Below are 18,479 nucleotides of genomic sequence, written 5' to 3'. Positions count from 1 at the left end.
TTTTCAAGTCCATTTTGTTGATTCTGAAGTTAAGGCTACCAGAGAAAAACACTTTTCCATCAAGATACTGTCCAGTCCTATGTGATTTTCTCCAACTATGCATGAAATTAGAGTGTTCAATATGAAACCTGGTAGATTCTGGCCTATGGAATTTTCTTTAAAAACCACCATGACAGATGGATAGATGGATTGAATGATGGATGGGGAAGATTATTAATGTAAAAAGTAACAGTTCACCCATTTATCAAACACTAAGTCATTCCTATGTGCACTGGTTAACAATCCCCTTGGTTATTTCTGTACTATAACACTAAACATTTCCCTTCATGCTCTTTAATTAGAAAAATAAACTGATATAGAATTAACTGATATAGAAAAGCCCAGAATCTAGTTTCAGGAATCCAGATTAATAGCATAATTTATCTGAGAAGAACATAAATGAAGGTAGATTATTCCTTTCTTTCTGGGCATGGTGAAATTTCCATGTATAGTTTGGCTTTTCTCAAAAGGCAGTAACATTCATATACCTAGAATCAAAATCAGTCAAATATCTATCCAAAATCTGCAATACAGATAGGACCAGTTAGAAAGAAAAAAGAATCCCCACCAAAATAGTTGTTATGAAGTTAACGCAACACAGTCCATGCCCCATGCAGAGCGCTTTGCTTAGGCTCCCTCATGCTGGGTGTGACTCAACCCTGTGGGGCATGGGAAGATGTCATCGTCCCCACACTCCAAAGGAGGAAACCCAGAAGATGAGCTTATCACAAAAAGTGAATGGGAAAGTCAGGGTTCAACCTCCCTTCTTCACAGAGCTTCAGTAGTAAACACAAAAGTGAAGAAAGGTGGTAAACCTCCCTACTAACACCAGAGAGGAGATGGAAGGGCGAAAACTAGACCCAGATTTGTGCATGCAAACAATATAGTAGTATAATCTGTTAAATATCACTCCTCAGTATTTCCTCTTTCTCTGTTCCCTGCCCTTGGTCCCTCTCCTCTGTTCCACTGGTCTCCCTTCTAGTTTCATAAGACAGTCCTCCCCACACACGTTTCTTTTCCATTTTCCTCTAAAACTTCTACATATGCGAGAAAACATACAACCCTTAATTTTCTGAGCTTGGCTTATTTTGTTTAACAGAATGTTCTCAAGTTCCATCCATTTTCCTACAAATGACATAATTTTGTTCTTCTTTATGGCTAAATGGTTACATGTTTTTCTGATTGTCATTCTCACAGAAATATGGTAACAAAATATTGCTAGTTTATAAAAAGGTATGCATAAAATGATTGCAGTTTGGAAAGAAAAAATGTGTATATGTAAAAATGATCTGGAAGATACATGTAAAACTCATCAAGAATATATGGATTATTAGATTATAAGTAATTTTAATTTTAAAAATTCTGTATTATAATCCTTAGTAGAATTAGTATTTGTTATTTTTATAATTATGAAATGAAGGTATTTTCATATATAAAAATGAACCGACACATCTTATATTTCAGATAGTAGATGTTTTATATTATTTTAATGTTCTCTTGTATAATGTCCTATTTATAACAATAATGCTTACTTCCTTATACATGAAACTCAATGAAGATGACTCTAATAAGTTTGTTCATTCATAAATTCATTCCATTTTTATTACCTTTATGTGTTGAATGTGTTTCTCACAAGATCTAACCACATGCTGTTGTTTTATCCAACTCAGAATTATAACTTGTATGTTCCAGAAAGCCAGCTCTGCTCACAGCATAGCAAAGAGTAACCAAAAGTCAGAACCCTATAATCATGGCTCATCCTTCCCAAAAGAGGAATATGAAAGAAAGGAGAAGATAGATGGAGAAATAATATTTTTAGATTCTTCATAAATATTAGGAAAATTACTTACTGTCATTGCATTTCCAATAGTATATTCTTTTGATATAACTAGAGTGGATCCATACCAGAAGGCCAGTGCATATGAAGCATATATTAACAGGAAGGCAATGCCCATGGAAATGTTTGCTGAAATAGCTTTTTTAATTCCAATTTTTTTTGCATTTTCTAAATGTTTCTGATACCTACCAGAAAATGAAGGGGGAGATGTTAGAGTAAGAATTAACGATTCATAATCTGAAGCATACTCACCTCCTGTATAGTTAGAAGTTTAAGGAACAAAGATACCAGAGTAACGAACCCTTGGTGAGACTCCGCTTGTTGGGAATTGACCCCACTAAGGATTAGCCTGCACTAGAACAGAGCCAAGTCTGCTCTAATCACCCATTTCCCTTCGTCCTCACCAAGCCGACCAGTGTTCCTGGGAGTTTTCCAGAGTGAAGCCTCACCCCTGGGACCTGAAGAGTTTTTCACCTTCACGGCCAGCATTTCAAGTCAGGGTGAAGGTGGACATGAAGAGAACAACCAAGCAGAATGGCAACAAAATGTAAATTGCATTCTAGACTCTTAAATGGTTAGATCCTTAACTCTGGTCAATCTCTCCTCTTTAGAGAAAAGAAAATGTCTTTATTGCTCTAGTGGGTGAGGGATAGAAATTTTGCATTTTTTTGGGGGGTGGGTACTGGGGATTAAACTCAGGGGCACTCAACCACTAAGCCCCAGGCCTATTTTGTATTTTATTGAGAGGCTTAGAACCTCACTAAGTTGCTGAGGCTGGTTTTGAATTCACGATCCTCCTGTCTCAGCCTCCTGAGCTGCTGGGATTACAGGTGTGTGCCACGATACTCAGCATTGCATGTTTTTTTTTTTTGTTGTTGTTGTTGTTTTTTAACATAAAATTGGACTTTTCAATTTGATTTTTTTAAAAATCAAGGTGACCTTCAATTGTCCAGTTAGGTTCAAGGTTATAAAGTGGTCACTATATGGGATACAGATTTTTTTTTAAAGTTTAGTTTCATCATCTGAAAAATGGAGTTAATAATGCCTACTTAGTAAGATAACTGCGAGGTAGATATATAATCATAAAAAGTAGTATAGTACCTGGCACATAACTGGCATAGTTTCTAATTCTTATTCATATTACTATAATCATATTAGAATTTCATCTCTTCCTAAACTTTCCTCATTCTATTATCATCTTATTTTTGAATAGCAATTCAAATTCATATTACCGGTTCTAAAATTTGATATAAAGCTACAGATGTTTAGGCTGATTCTGTTAATTTATGGTATTTTTTTGATATCAAGTTAAATTAGACTACTTTTCCTCCCTAGATCCAGAAAGTATAAAATTTAATTTGAACTTCCCGAAATCTGAAAAAATATCCAATATATATATAATGAAGCCTTGGGGGGAAATATCTTATAAATTAGGGCATTTCTCTTTTTAACCAAAAACCCAGCAACACCAACTTTTTTCTTGGTTCAATCAAATGAGACATGGGAATCAGCTTTTTAAAAAAGTATGCTGTCACCAAAAATATTCTCTTTTTAATTAGTAAAAGCACCCAACTCTCCAGAGTACTTTTCTCCACACTGGGTGCCATGTCTGTTTAGCAGAGCTGCCTCTGTGGGTAGACAGACAGCATGCCACATCTAGCACTGTGATTACTTCTGCATGGCTGAGCCTCAAGGTGCACGCAGCAAGAGTGACATCTTTCCCAGTGTGACACAGGGCTCAGGTGACAGTGGCGGACATGATGTAGTTACCTTCACTTAGGTGGCTTGCTTACCGCGGCTAATGGAGTGGCACTGATTACACTGACATCCTGAGGTCCACCTGAGGGTCAGTGTGGTCTGTGTGGACTATTGTGTGCAGGAGGCAGCAGTGAGAGAGGAAAAAGGAAGAGGTTAGAGAACCAGGAAGATGTTGGTTTTGAAGAGGGATTAGGAATAGAAAAGTAGATGAAATGGAAAGGATTGGGGCAGCTCTGCTTTTCAACACTAGAAAGCTTCCAGAGAGTTTTTATTTCAAAGGGTTGTGAGTATCAGAAGTCCTACAGAACAGCAAAAAGAGATTCTTCACATGGATTCATACTTCATCTAAATTAGGGGACTTTGTTCTTCAAAGAAAATATTGAATCATGATTTATATTTAAATAAAGGAGAACAGTCTTTTCCATAGATGCAAACTCATTCCCGAACTCATCAAGATGCACACATGAAATACATATAGCTCTTTATCAATCAAATGTTTTATGTACCAATCAAATGTTTTTTTGATTGTTTGTTTCATTTTTTAAAAAAGCATTTGCACAGAGCTAAAGAGAAGAGCTTGGGACTGCCAGGCTTATTCTAGACCATTAAGTCTGAAAGCCAGAGGCCAGGTTGGGAAGCTTTGCCTGGTCTTTATGGAGCCCTCCAGAAAGTCCTGCACTATAACTGGGAGGTCCATATCTCCTCAGGTTTTTCTCTCCTCCATTCCAGTTCAGAGTCATTAAGGGAGTGAAAAAAATATTTTTGATAACTGTGCACAATATAATCGGCGTCTTTTGTGACACTACACATTCTGTTTTATGCATTTATAAACAGTATTCCTAGAAGGGAGTCCATAGGCACCATCAGACTTCCAAAGGAGTCCAGAACATAAACCAGTGTGCCTGACATTAAAGTGCAGCGGACAGTCAAGGGTGATTACATTTTGGGGAGGGAGGGTTAATATTAGGAAAGACAAAGTAGCAAACACATACCACAAAAGAATGAGCAACAAAACGTAAAAGTGGGTTCTTTGAACTGGTGGACAAAGAACCTTCCTGACCTTTCCAGCTCTTTGTTTTGGCCCCCGAAAGCTATCACGGTCCTGATGGCCCCCAGAGCCTCTTCTGCCACGGCACCCGCTTTTGCATAGGCAGCTAGTTCTTTGTCACTAAACGCAGAGAGTATCTGGATAGAAGAGAAACAGTCATGACTTTTGTTTGGGGAGAAAAGTTAAAAGATAGTCTGGGTCATGCTTTACCTATTTTTTGTTCCCAAACCCTCTGCTTTACCAAACATCAAAGTTGAACAGCAAATGACACTCAGTACTAGATCCACTGGCTGCTTCTACCTCCTACAGAGGCTGGATCTGATCCAGCTGGCAGACTCCCCAAGAGTAGTCAGGAAAAGGAACCACAAATCACTCTCTAAATAGTGACTTTGGCAATAGTGTCAAATTCCACACCTACTGTATTTTTTCTCTGTTAATTGTAAGGTAAACTAAATTAAAACCTAATGCTTTAGAGGGATTCACTCTGCTTTCTCTTAATGTGTCATAATTTTTATCTACTAAGAATTATTTCAGACTTATTCCTGGGTATTCTACTGAATAATAAGATGGTCAAACAAGATGTTTCAGGAGAAAAATAAAGAAAGAATCTAAACAGAGAGAAACAAGTAGTTCACTAAGGAAATCATCAGCCTCAGAATGAAAAAAAAAAAAAAAAAAATTGCCAGTAAACTCAACTCCGAAGTGTTGGCTGAAGTAAAGCAGATTATATATATTTTATCACAGGGTAAAACTGGCACAATGCAACATAACTGTCATGAGTAACAACAAATCCCAACTCTATTTGAAGTTTTTATATTCATGTAATAATTTGGAGGAATGTTATATTTAAAAGTGTTTCCTTAAATAAGAACATAACCATACATGTCATTTAGATGACTGTGCCAGAAGAATTAGCTAAAGAAATAATACACATCAGTGCTAAAAGCCTGTAATTGAGGTTAGAACTGTGACATTTCAAATGATATTAAAAGTTAATCTCCTTATCAAAGCTCTATATTCCAATATGCTTCTGGATGTGGTTTCCACTGACATTTAACACAGATCTGTGTAAGGCCCAGCACCTGGGTAATAAAAACAACTGTACATATGAGTTAACACACATGAACATGTCCAGGCTTCACAAACCTTTGCCCAAACAGCTGCAGAGAGTCCCAGGATAGGGCTGATGGCCATTATCACAAGGGTGAGCTTCCATCCTCTGATGAACCCCACTATGAATCCTGCAAAAAACGTGGCTATTGCTTGAAAGAACATTCCAACCTTGTCACCAATTCCTTCACTGATTTTGGAGATGTCACTAAAAAAGATCACACCTAATTGGTTACAGGCAGGAGGTCTTAGGTTAGAAAGGTAAAAAAGACATTTCACAAACACACAGATAAGTAAAACATGTTCATACTACTGTAAGTCTCTTTCAAAGTCTTAGCATCTTGAATGACACTTTCCCCACCTAAATACTGCACAAAGGAAGAAATTCAGGATTAGTTCATGCTTCCAAGAAGTTAGTATTATTAAAGTTGATACTATTAAATTGGTAATCCTGTTAGAAGAGCATTAACATTTTGAACACATGAATCAATTTGTTTAAAAGGAGGAGTTAGGAAGGGTATTGTAACAGTAACAGGCAATAGTCACAGGGAAATATTATTTCCTGATACAAGTTGAGCATCCTTATTCCCAAAACCCAAAATTTAAATGCTACAAAATCTGAAATTTTTGAGCATTATGTTGATGCTCAAAATGTTTCAGAAATTTGGAACATTTCAGATTTCATATTTTTGGATGCTCAGCTGGTAGTGTCTATGTAAATATTTCAAAATTTGAAATACTCCAAAGTATGAAACATTTCTTATCCCAAGCATTTCAGATAAGGGGTATTCAAGAGTATAGGGAATAACAGGGAAGAGCTCCTTGTTTCTGCCAATGCCCCTGTAATCACAGCAGTCAATATGATCCTCTGAAAATGGAAGTCTGATCACATTACTCCTCAACCTGAAACCTTCCAGTGGCTGCCATTTCTCCCAGACTGAAAGCTACAGCCCTTACCAAGGCTTTATCTTCCCTCCTTTTTTGACCTCAACTGCTCACTGTGCTCTTGCCAGAATTTCCATCAGGAAAAGTTTATCATCTATCTCCCCCTGCTGGAATGTAAGCACCAAAAGGACAGAGATGTTTTCTTTATTCACTAATATACCCTAACACGCCCCCAACCCCTGCCCCAATGCTGCTTAGTTTATAGTAGGCACCCAAATACATGTTGGAACAGTGAAGAGTCAACACTTAATAAAACAAATTTCTTAGTAAATTAATGCAATCATCCGTTCTTCTATATGAACATCATTTCTGAAGGTCTAGTACCATTCAGGTCCCAAACATTATGGGAAATAAATAGCCCAGATGTACACTCATTTCTCAGGTAAACCTTTTATACAATTGGGAGGAAAACTAATGGATATGGAAAAGATGTTGTAGGATAGGCTGTAGATACTTCTAGAATTGATTATCAGATGATATATCCCCAATGTATATCAAATACTTAAAATCTAGTGATTTATTTCTACTTAAGCCTTCCCTAGATGAGTTTTCACAGTTAAATTTTTGATGAAAGTATAACACTTACTCTGTCAGTCGTGTGTTGAGTTCAGTGATGTCGTTGATGTCAAACCAGCCTATTTCCTGTCGTAGAATAGCATGAAAAAACTTTTGCCTAATTTTCTTAATCTGTCGGCCAGCTGCCAAAGTCCAAAATGAAACTTGGATATAGGCAGCAACAAGAACTCCAGCACCTAATCCTGAATAATAATACGCATATCTGGAAAATAATTAGAAATATTATTTTAAATACTGTACTTTATTCATCTCTTTCCAGAGAAATTTTCAGAACTAGAAATTAAGCAGTTTACTAAACTGATCACAAAGACTGTGTAAGACATTATAACAAATACACGTAATTTTTCTCTTTCTCTTAAGATGATGAACTCCATGATGGATAGTTAACTTAAAACTATCATCCAGGGAAAACAAATAAATTGTTGTGGTTAACTGTTAAAAAAAAAAAAAAGGTGCTAATAATTCATTTTTAATTAATGATAATTTGTAAATACCATTTTACTCCTCTTTTATCATTGTATCCTAGGCTTGCATATTATATTGTACTGAAAAAAGTTTTAGCATATTTACATATTGAAAATACAGAAACAAACAGCAATCAAAATGGTTCTTGGTGGGTTTTTCCATATTGTCTACACAAGAACCAAAACACACCTCTTCTTCTTTGACAGAATAGAAAAATATTTTTTTAAAATAATAGGACAGAATGTCATGAATTCAAACTAATTTGGAGAGGATGCTAACCAAATAAGTAGAAAGTATCTTTAAAAATAATAGATATGGCTTCAACACTCTCAGTTTTTAATCCAATTATACAAACTGTTTCCAGATAGAAGCCTTTCAGGCGTGCTTTAGCACACAGATTGCATTCATTTTAATCAGCAAAGTCAATTGATATGCAATCATGCAAATATTATGTTACGGCTGTTGGGATTTTTATTGAGAAGATTGAAAGACTGGGAAAATGCCATAAATGACACTGTTGGATCAAATGACCAAATTGAAATACAGACTGTAGATTAGAGAAAGTATTATGTGAATATTAAATTTATTAAAGCTTATAACTGTACTGTAATTATATAAGAGAATATCCTTATTCTTGGGTACCATGCTGAAGTAAAGGACCATGATGTATGCAACTTAGTTGACACTGGGGACTGAGGCACAAATGATAGTAACAAGTGAATCTGGCAAAGAGCACAGGTATTCTTTGTGTATTCTTACAACTCTATAGTTTGAAATTATTTTCAAATGCACATTAAAAGTAATATGCCAAATTACCTAGTCATTTCTTCTTCCAGAATTCTGCCTGGATTTATCAGTGACAATGAAAAATTCACTAAATGAAAACAAAATTTAAAAAAAATTTTTTAGAAGCTAAATGATTAAAAGGTACTGATAGATTTTAAATATTTGTTATGAATATATAAACCATATATAGAAGATACTATAGTTAAGTTTCTCTAATAAAGCCTCTCTCTCTCTCTCTCTCTCTCTCTCTCTCTCTCCCCTTCACTTCTTCACATTCAAGTGTACTTTTCACTTTACTCAAGTGCACAGTCCTGGGGTTTAGGTTCAGGACATCAGGGGCCCAGAAGGGGAGATAAACCCTCCCAGGTTCTCCCCAATCCTAGTGGTCTTCTGGCAAGCAGCTTCCTAAGACAGCAGAGAAGGGCTGATGAAGGACAGGGGGTCAGGGGGCCGCAATTACATAGATAGTGGAGGAAGCAAAAAGAAATGGTTAAAACTAAAAACAAAATTTAAGGGGCAATTTTTTGTTTTGTCTTGGTTTTGGTGGCTCAAAGTACTTTATAAACACTTGCTTCTATAAATTTTATTTTTATCTCTTTGCTTTTCCCTTAACACACTTCCTAATGACATAAGTAAGAGAAAGGTTGAATTACATCCATTACAAAGGAGGAAAAAATTAAAGATGGAAGAGACCTAAGTTGTTCAAAGAGAACAGTGATAGCCGGCAACTGCTCAGGTCCTACATTCTATGTCTTCTTTTCTAGCAGCAGTTTCTTCTGGTATTTTTTTAACCAGTTTTTATTGGAAGGAAATTATTATCTATTAATTTGAGCTAATTTGATAAAAATGTCTCAGTGTCTTTCCTGGTTTTCCTGTTTTAATAACAGCTAACTATTTTTGAACACTTACTAGATGCCCAGCATTGTTGTGAGCATTTTATATGTACTAATTCATTTAATTTTCACAACAACTTCATGAGGTGGGACTATTTTATAAATTCCCATTTTACAGAAGAGGCAACTGAGGCAGAGAGATGTGAAGTAACTTATCCAAAGCCACACAGCTAGCAAGTGGCAGAGTTGAAAGCCAGCCCAGGCAATTTGACCTTCACTCTAACACTATGCTATACTGGTTGATTTAGTGAGGTGATAACTTATTTGTACTTCTTACGAAAACACAGAGTGAAAAAAATAAAAAGGAAAAAAACCCGTATCTACTGTATTCATGACATAATAGGACAGATCAAAACCACATTTTGGGGAAATGCAAAAGTAGGCACTTCCTATTTATTCCAGTTCAAGGAAAAAAAGTGGTCTTTCTTTGTTCCCATACCATGTGTAAATAGCCCAGGGGTCATGTTTTCTAGGTGATTTATATCTTCCTTATATTTTTTTTTTTCAAAGAAAGATAAGGTACAAATTAATTTAAAACTTAAACTATCCTCAGGATTAATCACCAGGTAGTGGTCCAGATTGTGCATAATTTCTCCTACTGATGTGAAAAGTATCTGATTTGGGCTTGATCAGCTATCAGACCCTTGAGGAATTCTACCCTACTTTATTTCTCTTCTTATCAGTTTAGTTTGGTTTTGTGTGCCTATTTCCTTACTGAGCTCTTAACTATGGGAAATTAGAACTGGGTTTGGAATTATAGGCAGAGAAGTTATTCTACAGTAATGATATTTATAGAAATCTTTGTGGGTTTTCCCTCCCTGAACTAAGAAATCTTAATTAAGATTTCTTTTCCTCCAATACCTACTTCAAACTTTTTAATTCTCTGTATAAGAATACCACATCTCAAGTTGACTCTCCCTCCTAGGAAATAGGAATCTATGAACATTCCAGATTTGACCTGCTCCTTTCTCAGAGTCCCAGGCCAAGAATGGCAATCTAATTTAGGGTTAATAACCAGAGCGACCCCATAGCCCAGAGTATTGGCTGGTTAGAGATAAACAACTCAAATGTGTATTAGAGGGTACCCTGAAGAGTCAAGAATTCCAGATATGAAAAGGGCCTAGACCTGCTCTTGTCAGATGCCACCTAAGATGCTTCAGTCTCCTAAACAATCCCCAGGTGGTTAACTGGTTTGGTTTTCTTGACATCATTGAGAACCTTGGAAAAAAATAACAGGTGCCCAGGCTCTACACAGCCAGAACCTTTAGCTGAGTTCAGAGCATAATATGTTTTAAAAACATTCCAGTTTATTCTAACATGACAAAATGGAAAATTCCCACACTACGGTACCTGATTACCTCCCATAACAAGGAAATGGGGGAAAATATTGAAATTGCCTATTCATTTGGGAGAGCTCCCCTAAAATCCATCTGTGCTGTATCTGAAGAAACAAAATCTTAGTTTGATTGTTTCATTTCCAAGTTCTCAGGTAGTTTTCCCCAATATTTACTGATCATTTATGTTCCAGATACTTTACACAAATCACCTCATTTAATTCTGTCAGCAAATCATTAACTTCAAGGATGAGAACAGTAAGGATCATAGAGGTCAAGCAACTTGCCCATTGCCACACAGCAAGTTAATGTGGGTTCTGAACAATAAGCAACTACATTAGGGATTAGGGCAGGAGAGTCCTCCTTGTCACATTTGAGTGTCAAAGTAAATCAGTGCCTGCCTATCTTGATTCTGACCAGGACTTCTTTAAACATATAGAATTATTCAGAACCAAAGAAAGAACTGGGGTTGTTCAGGCAGCTTTGGCACTATGGACAGTTAAGTAAGGTAACTTGGAGCTCAAACATGACATTTCTCCCTCAGCCAGAAAGTCAATGCAAGGATATGCAGGGTACAGCAATTTCCCCACAGGATTTTCTAGATTATTGTAGTCACATAGTTGTAGCATAAAAGGTATCAAGTTCTCGACTCTGCAGATGAACTGTTTTTTATGACTCTGTCCTTAGATTTTGGATGCAAATGTTTTGTGCATAGTTTCTCAACAACTGAATCATTGTGAGGGAACAACCCTGTCATGGAGTAGCTTTTATTCTGTTGACAAGGATGGACTCGTTCACAGTAAGTCATTGTCAGAACCTCTTGTAATTTAAACCTTTTTCTCTTCTAACATTCCCTTCACATTTGGCTTTCATTAAGTCTAGCTGTCCAAGAATCTGAGAATTCTAAAGAATAGACTCTAAATGAACTTCATTCCTATTTGATGAGCTAGGACCTCTGATAAGTATTCTATCTGCTCTCAGCTCCCGTGCTGTTTTCTAACCTCTGCAACTTCAAACATACCAACAAACACTCTGAATTTACACCAACTATCCTTTAATGACGTTTCCTGTGAAAAGATCTGAGAAGTTTTACAAACTACCAAAGAACAGGTATCAGAAACTCATCGTATTTGTGTGACTTCCCATCCCAATTCCTCTAAGACAGCCTAGTGACCAGAAGACTACAGAGCATGAAGGTTCCTAAACTAGTGTGTGTTTATAACTTGGAGGCTACTGAGACAAAGTTGAAAACTCTTATGAGTCTAACACTCCAGTAATCCCTTGCTCTTACAGTTCCCTAGAGAGAACTTGAATTTGGCCCTGGGCAGACCCCCTAATACCTTCCTGCCATGTCCAGTTCCAAAGCCATTCGATTACAAAACAAGCAAACTGCTCCAAATAAACAGGTTGTGGAATTATTCTGTGTTAGTAAAAACAAAAACAGGACTAAGAAAATTGGTCCAAAAGCAAACTGATCTGTGATAAGTGGGCTGAACTGTTTTAATCTAATTTTTAAAAAAGAATTTAATTGGAATAAAATATGCATCACATAATATTTACCATTTTAACTGTTTTTAAGTGTGCAGTTCAGGTTTAGTAGTGTTAAGCATATTCACATTGTTGCATGACCAATCTCCTGAAGTTTTCATCTTGCAAAATTAATGGGAAATCCTGTGCCCATTACACAACAGCTTCCCATTTCCCCTTCCCCCAGCCCTGCATCACCACGCTGCTTTCTCTTTCTTCCACGACTCTTACCACACTAGATACCTCATATAAATGGAATCGTATATTTGTCTTTTTTGCCAACTGGCTTATTTTACTTAATATAATGTCCTCAAGGTTGTAGCACGTGTCAGAATTTCCTTCCTTTTTTAAGGTAAATCGCATTACATTGTATGCATATACTACATTTTGTTTATCCATTCGTCCCTTGATCTGATTTTTTGAAACTCTGAGTAGAAACAATTTTTTGATGAATGGATGCATTCCATTTTCAGCATCACTCTGATATATATGTGTGTACATATATACATATACGTACATATGGACAAATTAATATGTAATAGTTCTAGATCTTCTAAGAAGTGAAGAGAGCATAAAATTCCTACTTCCCTCACTTCCTTGAAGACTTTTATAGTGCTGGGGATTGAACCTTGGGCCCTGCACAAGCTAGGCAAGCACTGTACCACGGAGATCCAACCCCAGCCATCCTTAAAGACTTTTAAAACTAGCTTTTCCTACTCCAACTTCATCTTCATAGTGTTTGTGTTAAGGTTTTGGCCACTGGTCAAGCATCAGAAATCTATTTATAACGTTCCCAAACATATTTTTTTCTCCTAAAGAACTCAAAAATATTTACATCAGGGAAAATACACATGGCCACAATCATGGTTGGGATTTCAGAAAGACCTGGGTGTTAATTCTGTCCTAAAAAGACTCACCAGTGGTGAACTAGGACATGTTATTTATTTTCTCCAAGCCTTTGTTTCTTCATATATCACAGAGATTAATATTACCTACTATGTAGGTTGGTTGAGTGAAATAGTTTATGTAAAGTACTTGGCATAGGACATAACATGTAGTAAAAGAAAAACCACTGTTATTGTTGTTGATATTATAAAGAGATTCTTTTAAGAGATAATAATTTAGAATAAAAATTGTTTTTGTAGAAGCTTGCTTTAACTATTCAAAAAATACTTTTATTGGATTTCTAAAAGGTATAAATATTTCTTAATATTTATGTAAACATATCCTACTATATTAATCAAGTAATTGTATTCTCTTCCATAATTACATTCATGTCCTACAACTGCAACTAAACATTGTTCTCAATCAGTGAACAATAAGAATTCTTGTGAAATGCTATCTAAATGTTTAAGTACATTTTTCTCAGTCATCTTTGCTATGATGTGAAATCTGCCTTTCATATATACATATATGAATATACATAAATATACATATATATATTTTTTATTTATTTTGATTCTACTATCTGTCTGCCAATAAAGTTTTACTTGATTCTGCATCTTAGGGGCCTCAAGGTTTCTTGGAGGAATAGCCTTCAGGCTTGGTAAAATCCATGAAAATCTTCCTTTTAACACTGAATTTGATGAGTATGAAAACAAGCATATCCCTACTTAATGGATAAGTTCTGGATCCCCACTCCAATGGTGTTGGCAGGGTCCCTATTATAGATGATGTCAACTCATGGATTTCTGTGGCTCTTCAGTAATTATCGTCACTTAGGTAAGTTCCTTTGGACTCATACTGAATCCATTTGCTCTTTAGTGAACTGTCATATCCAATTCTAGTTGATCCAAAAAATTGAACACAGGAAATGGGCGTAATTTTTTAAAGGAAGGCAGGCTGGAGAAAAAATTAAAACAGAAAACATAAGTACAAGCTGAGCATATCTAAGAAGTACTTGTCACACTAATGATGTATTTTGTAACCTCTCAGTAACCACTGATGGAATGGACACTGTGTAGATATATTCTGTTATAGTCCCACCCTCATTAAGTAAAAGACTTCTCTATTTTATTGACATGCAAAGCTTCCTGTGTATTTCCTTTCCCTGTATTAAAGTCAAAGAGCACACATGAATTTCTTGAAATTTAAATGAGCACTTGAGGAATTTTCTAAGAATTTCACAACTCCTTCTGTGATATCTGTGTCATCCAGATGTCTAAATCTTTAAACAAGTAGATGATGAAGATTACAATCAATTTTGAATCTTTCACCCAATTAAAGAAATACCACACATGAAAAAACAGGTAGCAAAATGCTTACCTGGAAAGGAGAAGTTTCCATTGGTATTAACAAATTTATCAGTCATTTCTCCAAACACTATCATCATAAGGGGAAGACCTGATCCATGAGCTATGGCCATGATGGTTCCACAAAACATAAACAATTTATCCTGCCAATCAGAGTATCGAAACTAAAAAATAAAAATAAAGACAAAAAAGAAAGAAAGAAAACAACGCTAAGCTTATTAAATGAAATTCTCTTTTTCCACAATTATATGCCCTTTGGATTTTTATTTGAAGTTAGCATTATCCTAATAGCCAGAAGTGAATATATTAGAGAAGAAAGAGAATGGTAATTGAAATCATTAATGGACTAATTTCATGATTCTCTTTATTTTGTACTCTGCGAAGAAATCAATCTAATTCTGTTTAATCAGCATATGATGTTTTGGGTACATGATTAAAATATAATCAGAAGGGATAAAGGTTTGGTTGCATTCATAAATATTGTTTGCTCTCCCAGGGTTTCTGAGGTAGTGAATGAAAACATCATGGGGCAGACAGTAAGTTCACACGCACACATCATATCCTTTAAAACAGTATTCAGAATCTTTCAGAAAGAGAATTAAAAATAGGCAGCAATTAGACTCTCCCAGTTTGGGGACCAGATTCCTTTAAAAGGTAATTTAGCTCAGCAGTCAAGTGTAACAAATTTTATGAAGTGTCTATCTGTGGACTTCGGGGAAGTGGTGCTGATGGAGAGGATGCCCACGCAGATGGGCGTGCAGAGGATGAGCAACTGAGGAGTGTGGCAGAAGCTTAAACCAGCAATATGACTGGGGACACAGGAGTGCTTAAATAACTCCCTGCAGGGAATTCCCGAAGGTCATATTACAAGGCATGGGAGAGGATTTTAGAGGGAGGTATAAAGGCCTGGTGGGCTATGCCAAAGATTTTGGACTTAGGACTACTTACAGAGAGGAGGGATGACCCCAGTTGTCACAGTGAATTGCACAACGCCCAAAGAACTAACTGCAGATTACTGTCATAACACTTAGTTACTTGCTGTCTTTTAAAATCTCCCCAGTCTCATTTTTTCTCAATATTTTTGGTGGACCTCTTGATAACTGCTCTGTTTTCCTCCTCTGCCTTCCAAACTACATCTTCTTTCACTTCCATTTCTATAGCTTCCTCTCTACCTTTTGCATCTCTCCTCTCTTTTTGTACTTTTCATTCACCAATCTTTTAGAGAAAAAGAACAGTTATTGACAGAGTAGGTAATGAGTCAGGTTGGTAGATTAGAATCTGAGAGCTAAAGTTGAGTCAGACTGGGTCAATAGCTAGGGGAATCTGAGGTTGGTAGCATATGGTAGGGATTGGGTGTGTTGCAAACTGTTCTCAAAGAGTTCCAGAAGTTCATTTGGGGTCTGTGGTTGGGGGTCAAATTCCATCATCAAACACACAGGGTAATCAAGAGTACTGAAAGGGACACAGGTCAGAAGCCTGGCGGAGCTCAGAATGAAACCAAGGCAACAGGTAAAATCATGAGCAAATGGCTAAAAAAGAACCCAGCCCATTAAAAAGAGGAAGAAAGGAAGGAAAGACAAGCAAATGAGGGAGGTTTCCTAAAATTGCTACAAAAGAGACTACTGTCCCCAACATTAGTGGTTCCTAGCAAAAGGAAATAGATTTGTTGGTTACAATTCAAAGCACAGGGTCAGGTTGACAGGTAGTGTTTCTTTTATGGACATTATATGACATTGAGGAACATTTCAATGTTTTTCATGCCAATTGAATTAAATTTAACAGTCTTTAAGCATAAGTTCAAAATTGGGTGAATTTCACAGTAGCATCCTAAGTAAATCTAGATTTATTTTCAGCAATTTTCAACAAAACAATATATTTCTAATTTCTATTAGAGCACAGTTTTTTTTCCTAAACTCTTTTAGGTCAAAAAATATTCAGTGGCAGAATAAAGAGTAAATTTAAATTCAATTTAACTAAAACTTCTAAATTCAAATGATATTTTCTGTTTCTGCTCTAAGGTGTGGAGTATTTTCTTTGCTAAGGAAACAGATTTAAAATCTGTGCATTAAAACCAAATTTTGATTCTCAAACAGTGTATTCACCAAAGCACTAAGTTACAATCTTTAACTCTTGCTGAATCTTTTAAAGCAACAACAAAGAATAAGCAAAAAGAGAATGAATGGGGGCTTTGTGGTGACATGAGAAATGTGCAGCAATGTGTGGATATATTGGTGTCTTTTTATCCATTTACATACTAAGTTGGAGGCTTTAACTGACAAGCTGTTTAATTCTAACTTCTTTGCTGTCAAATAAAGGCTGTCAGTTTGATACACATCATATTTACCAATGGAAGGCAAACACTTTCTGGGACTGCCTCTCTGAGACATACTACAAATGAAAAACAGATTTGATTTCTTCCAAAAATATGTTGGTTGCTTTGCACCAGCAGAAAAGCACTAAAAATCATCTTAATCAGAATCCCTACTAGTTATCCCATATTTAACCACTTTTCCTGGCAAGCCAATGTGAACATAGATTTCTTAATTGCTATTAAAACTTCTGTAGTTAACAATTACCCTCTTTATATGCAAGCTTATCTTAAGCTAAATTTTGGTGGTGGGGGTGAATTGGCGTGAAGCAAAGCAGAGATGCATTTTCCTGAATTTGGTGAGTGTCTGTGGTGTTATTAATATATTTCCTATTTTTAATTTCCCTATACACTAGTTATCTCTGCCCTGTGTCATAGCTAGTCTGCCCCTCTCTCCTTTATTGTCCACCATGGGAATGCAGGCCATTGCCACATAAACCAACCTAAAACAGAACAGGTGCAGCAGAGACAATCTATCACTATCTATAGACTATCTTAAAGTACTTTCTCTACAGCTACTAATTCATGACCCCAAATATGAATGAAAGGTAGGATTATTCCAATCTAACATTTCACAGCTTACCAATGTTAATGGTCCAATCAAATTCACTTTCTTCATTTTTTTTGTGTCTTGGTTGCTGTAAAAAATATAATTGTTTGAACTAAAAATGGTTATGAAATGTTTCACAGTCAATCGAACACAAATCTGAGTAGTTATGATATCAAAGTATAGTATCTTCAAATATGAAAGAGTGATGTCCACAATTGTCCAAATAACCCAGTTAAACAAATCTTGCAAGGCAGCTGCCAAGTGCAAAGGTAACTGTCCAAGGTACTACAAGGACATATAGATAAAAGAGAAATGGTTGTCTGTGTTACAGAGTCTACACACAGGGAGAAGAATACGTTAGCAATGTCTGCCAAATCAATTTTTTTTTTCTAAAAACAAATTACATGTTGATCTAAGAGTAGTAAAGACCACTCTTTCAGAGGTTTTCAGGGAGTGGTGTCAAGAAGTCATATTCATTCTACATTTAAAATACAGCTAGGATTCAACCACTTCTCTCCATTTTTCTTGCTAGTCCCCAGTAGAGCAGCCTCCCACTTAGTCACTCCACCTCCAATATGCCTGCTTCAGTCTGTCCTCAACCAGTAGCCAATTATTTAAAAACTCATATCATATCGTGTTACTTTTCTCTTCAAAAATTTACAAAGGCTCCCATTTTTCTCAGATTAGAAACCAAAATCCTTATGTTGGCCTCTAAGGCCCCACCTGCTGTGTCCTTGTCACCTTTCCGACCACACCTCTCCCGGCCACCCCTACTTAGTCTGCTCCTGCCACTCTGGCCTCTTTGCTGCTGTGCGGACACTTCAAACATGGTCCCATCTTAGTATTTGCATTGCCAGTTACCCCTACAGGTAAGGCTTTCCTTCAGATACTCACACAGCTCTTTCCTCTCATTTTTTTTTCTAGTCTTTGTTCAAATATGGTCTTCAAAATAAGACCTGGACTAGAGTTTAGCTCAGTGGTAGGGCAACTG

The 18,479-nt window shown here is 36.3% G+C and overlaps 1 protein-coding gene across 2 annotated transcripts in view; it reads right to left on the bottom strand.

The window, feature by feature from the left end:
• The window catches only part of ABCB4 (ATP binding cassette subfamily B member 4), a 64,399-nt gene that overhangs the window by 43,764 nt on the left and 2,156 nt on the right, over positions 1–18,479 (bottom strand). The window contains exons 3-9 of one of the 2 annotated variants that reach the window (XM_079151657.1): positions 17,522–17,576; positions 14,584–14,734; positions 8,595–8,652; positions 7,324–7,515; positions 5,829–6,000; positions 4,695–4,819; positions 1,890–2,061 (exon numbers count right to left, since the gene is read on the bottom strand). In XM_079151657.1, the coding sequence (XP_079007783.1) occupies positions 1,890–2,061; positions 4,695–4,819; positions 5,829–6,000; positions 7,324–7,515; positions 8,595–8,652; positions 14,584–14,734; positions 17,522–17,576 (925 nt within the window). Of the gene's footprint in view, positions 1–1,889; positions 2,062–4,694; positions 4,820–5,828; positions 6,001–7,323; positions 7,516–8,594; positions 8,653–14,583; positions 14,735–17,521; positions 17,577–18,479 lie in introns of those variants that run through there. The other variant, XM_079151658.1, reaches the window with a different exon arrangement.

This window comes from Sciurus vulgaris (assembly GCF_902686455.1).
Source record: "Sciurus vulgaris genome assembly, chromosome: 8".
In the NCBI taxonomy this organism is placed as follows: Eukaryota; Metazoa; Chordata; class Mammalia; order Rodentia; family Sciuridae; genus Sciurus; species Sciurus vulgaris.
The sequence above is the reverse complement of the archived record's forward strand: the minus strand, read 5'-3'. Positions and strand labels throughout refer to the sequence as shown.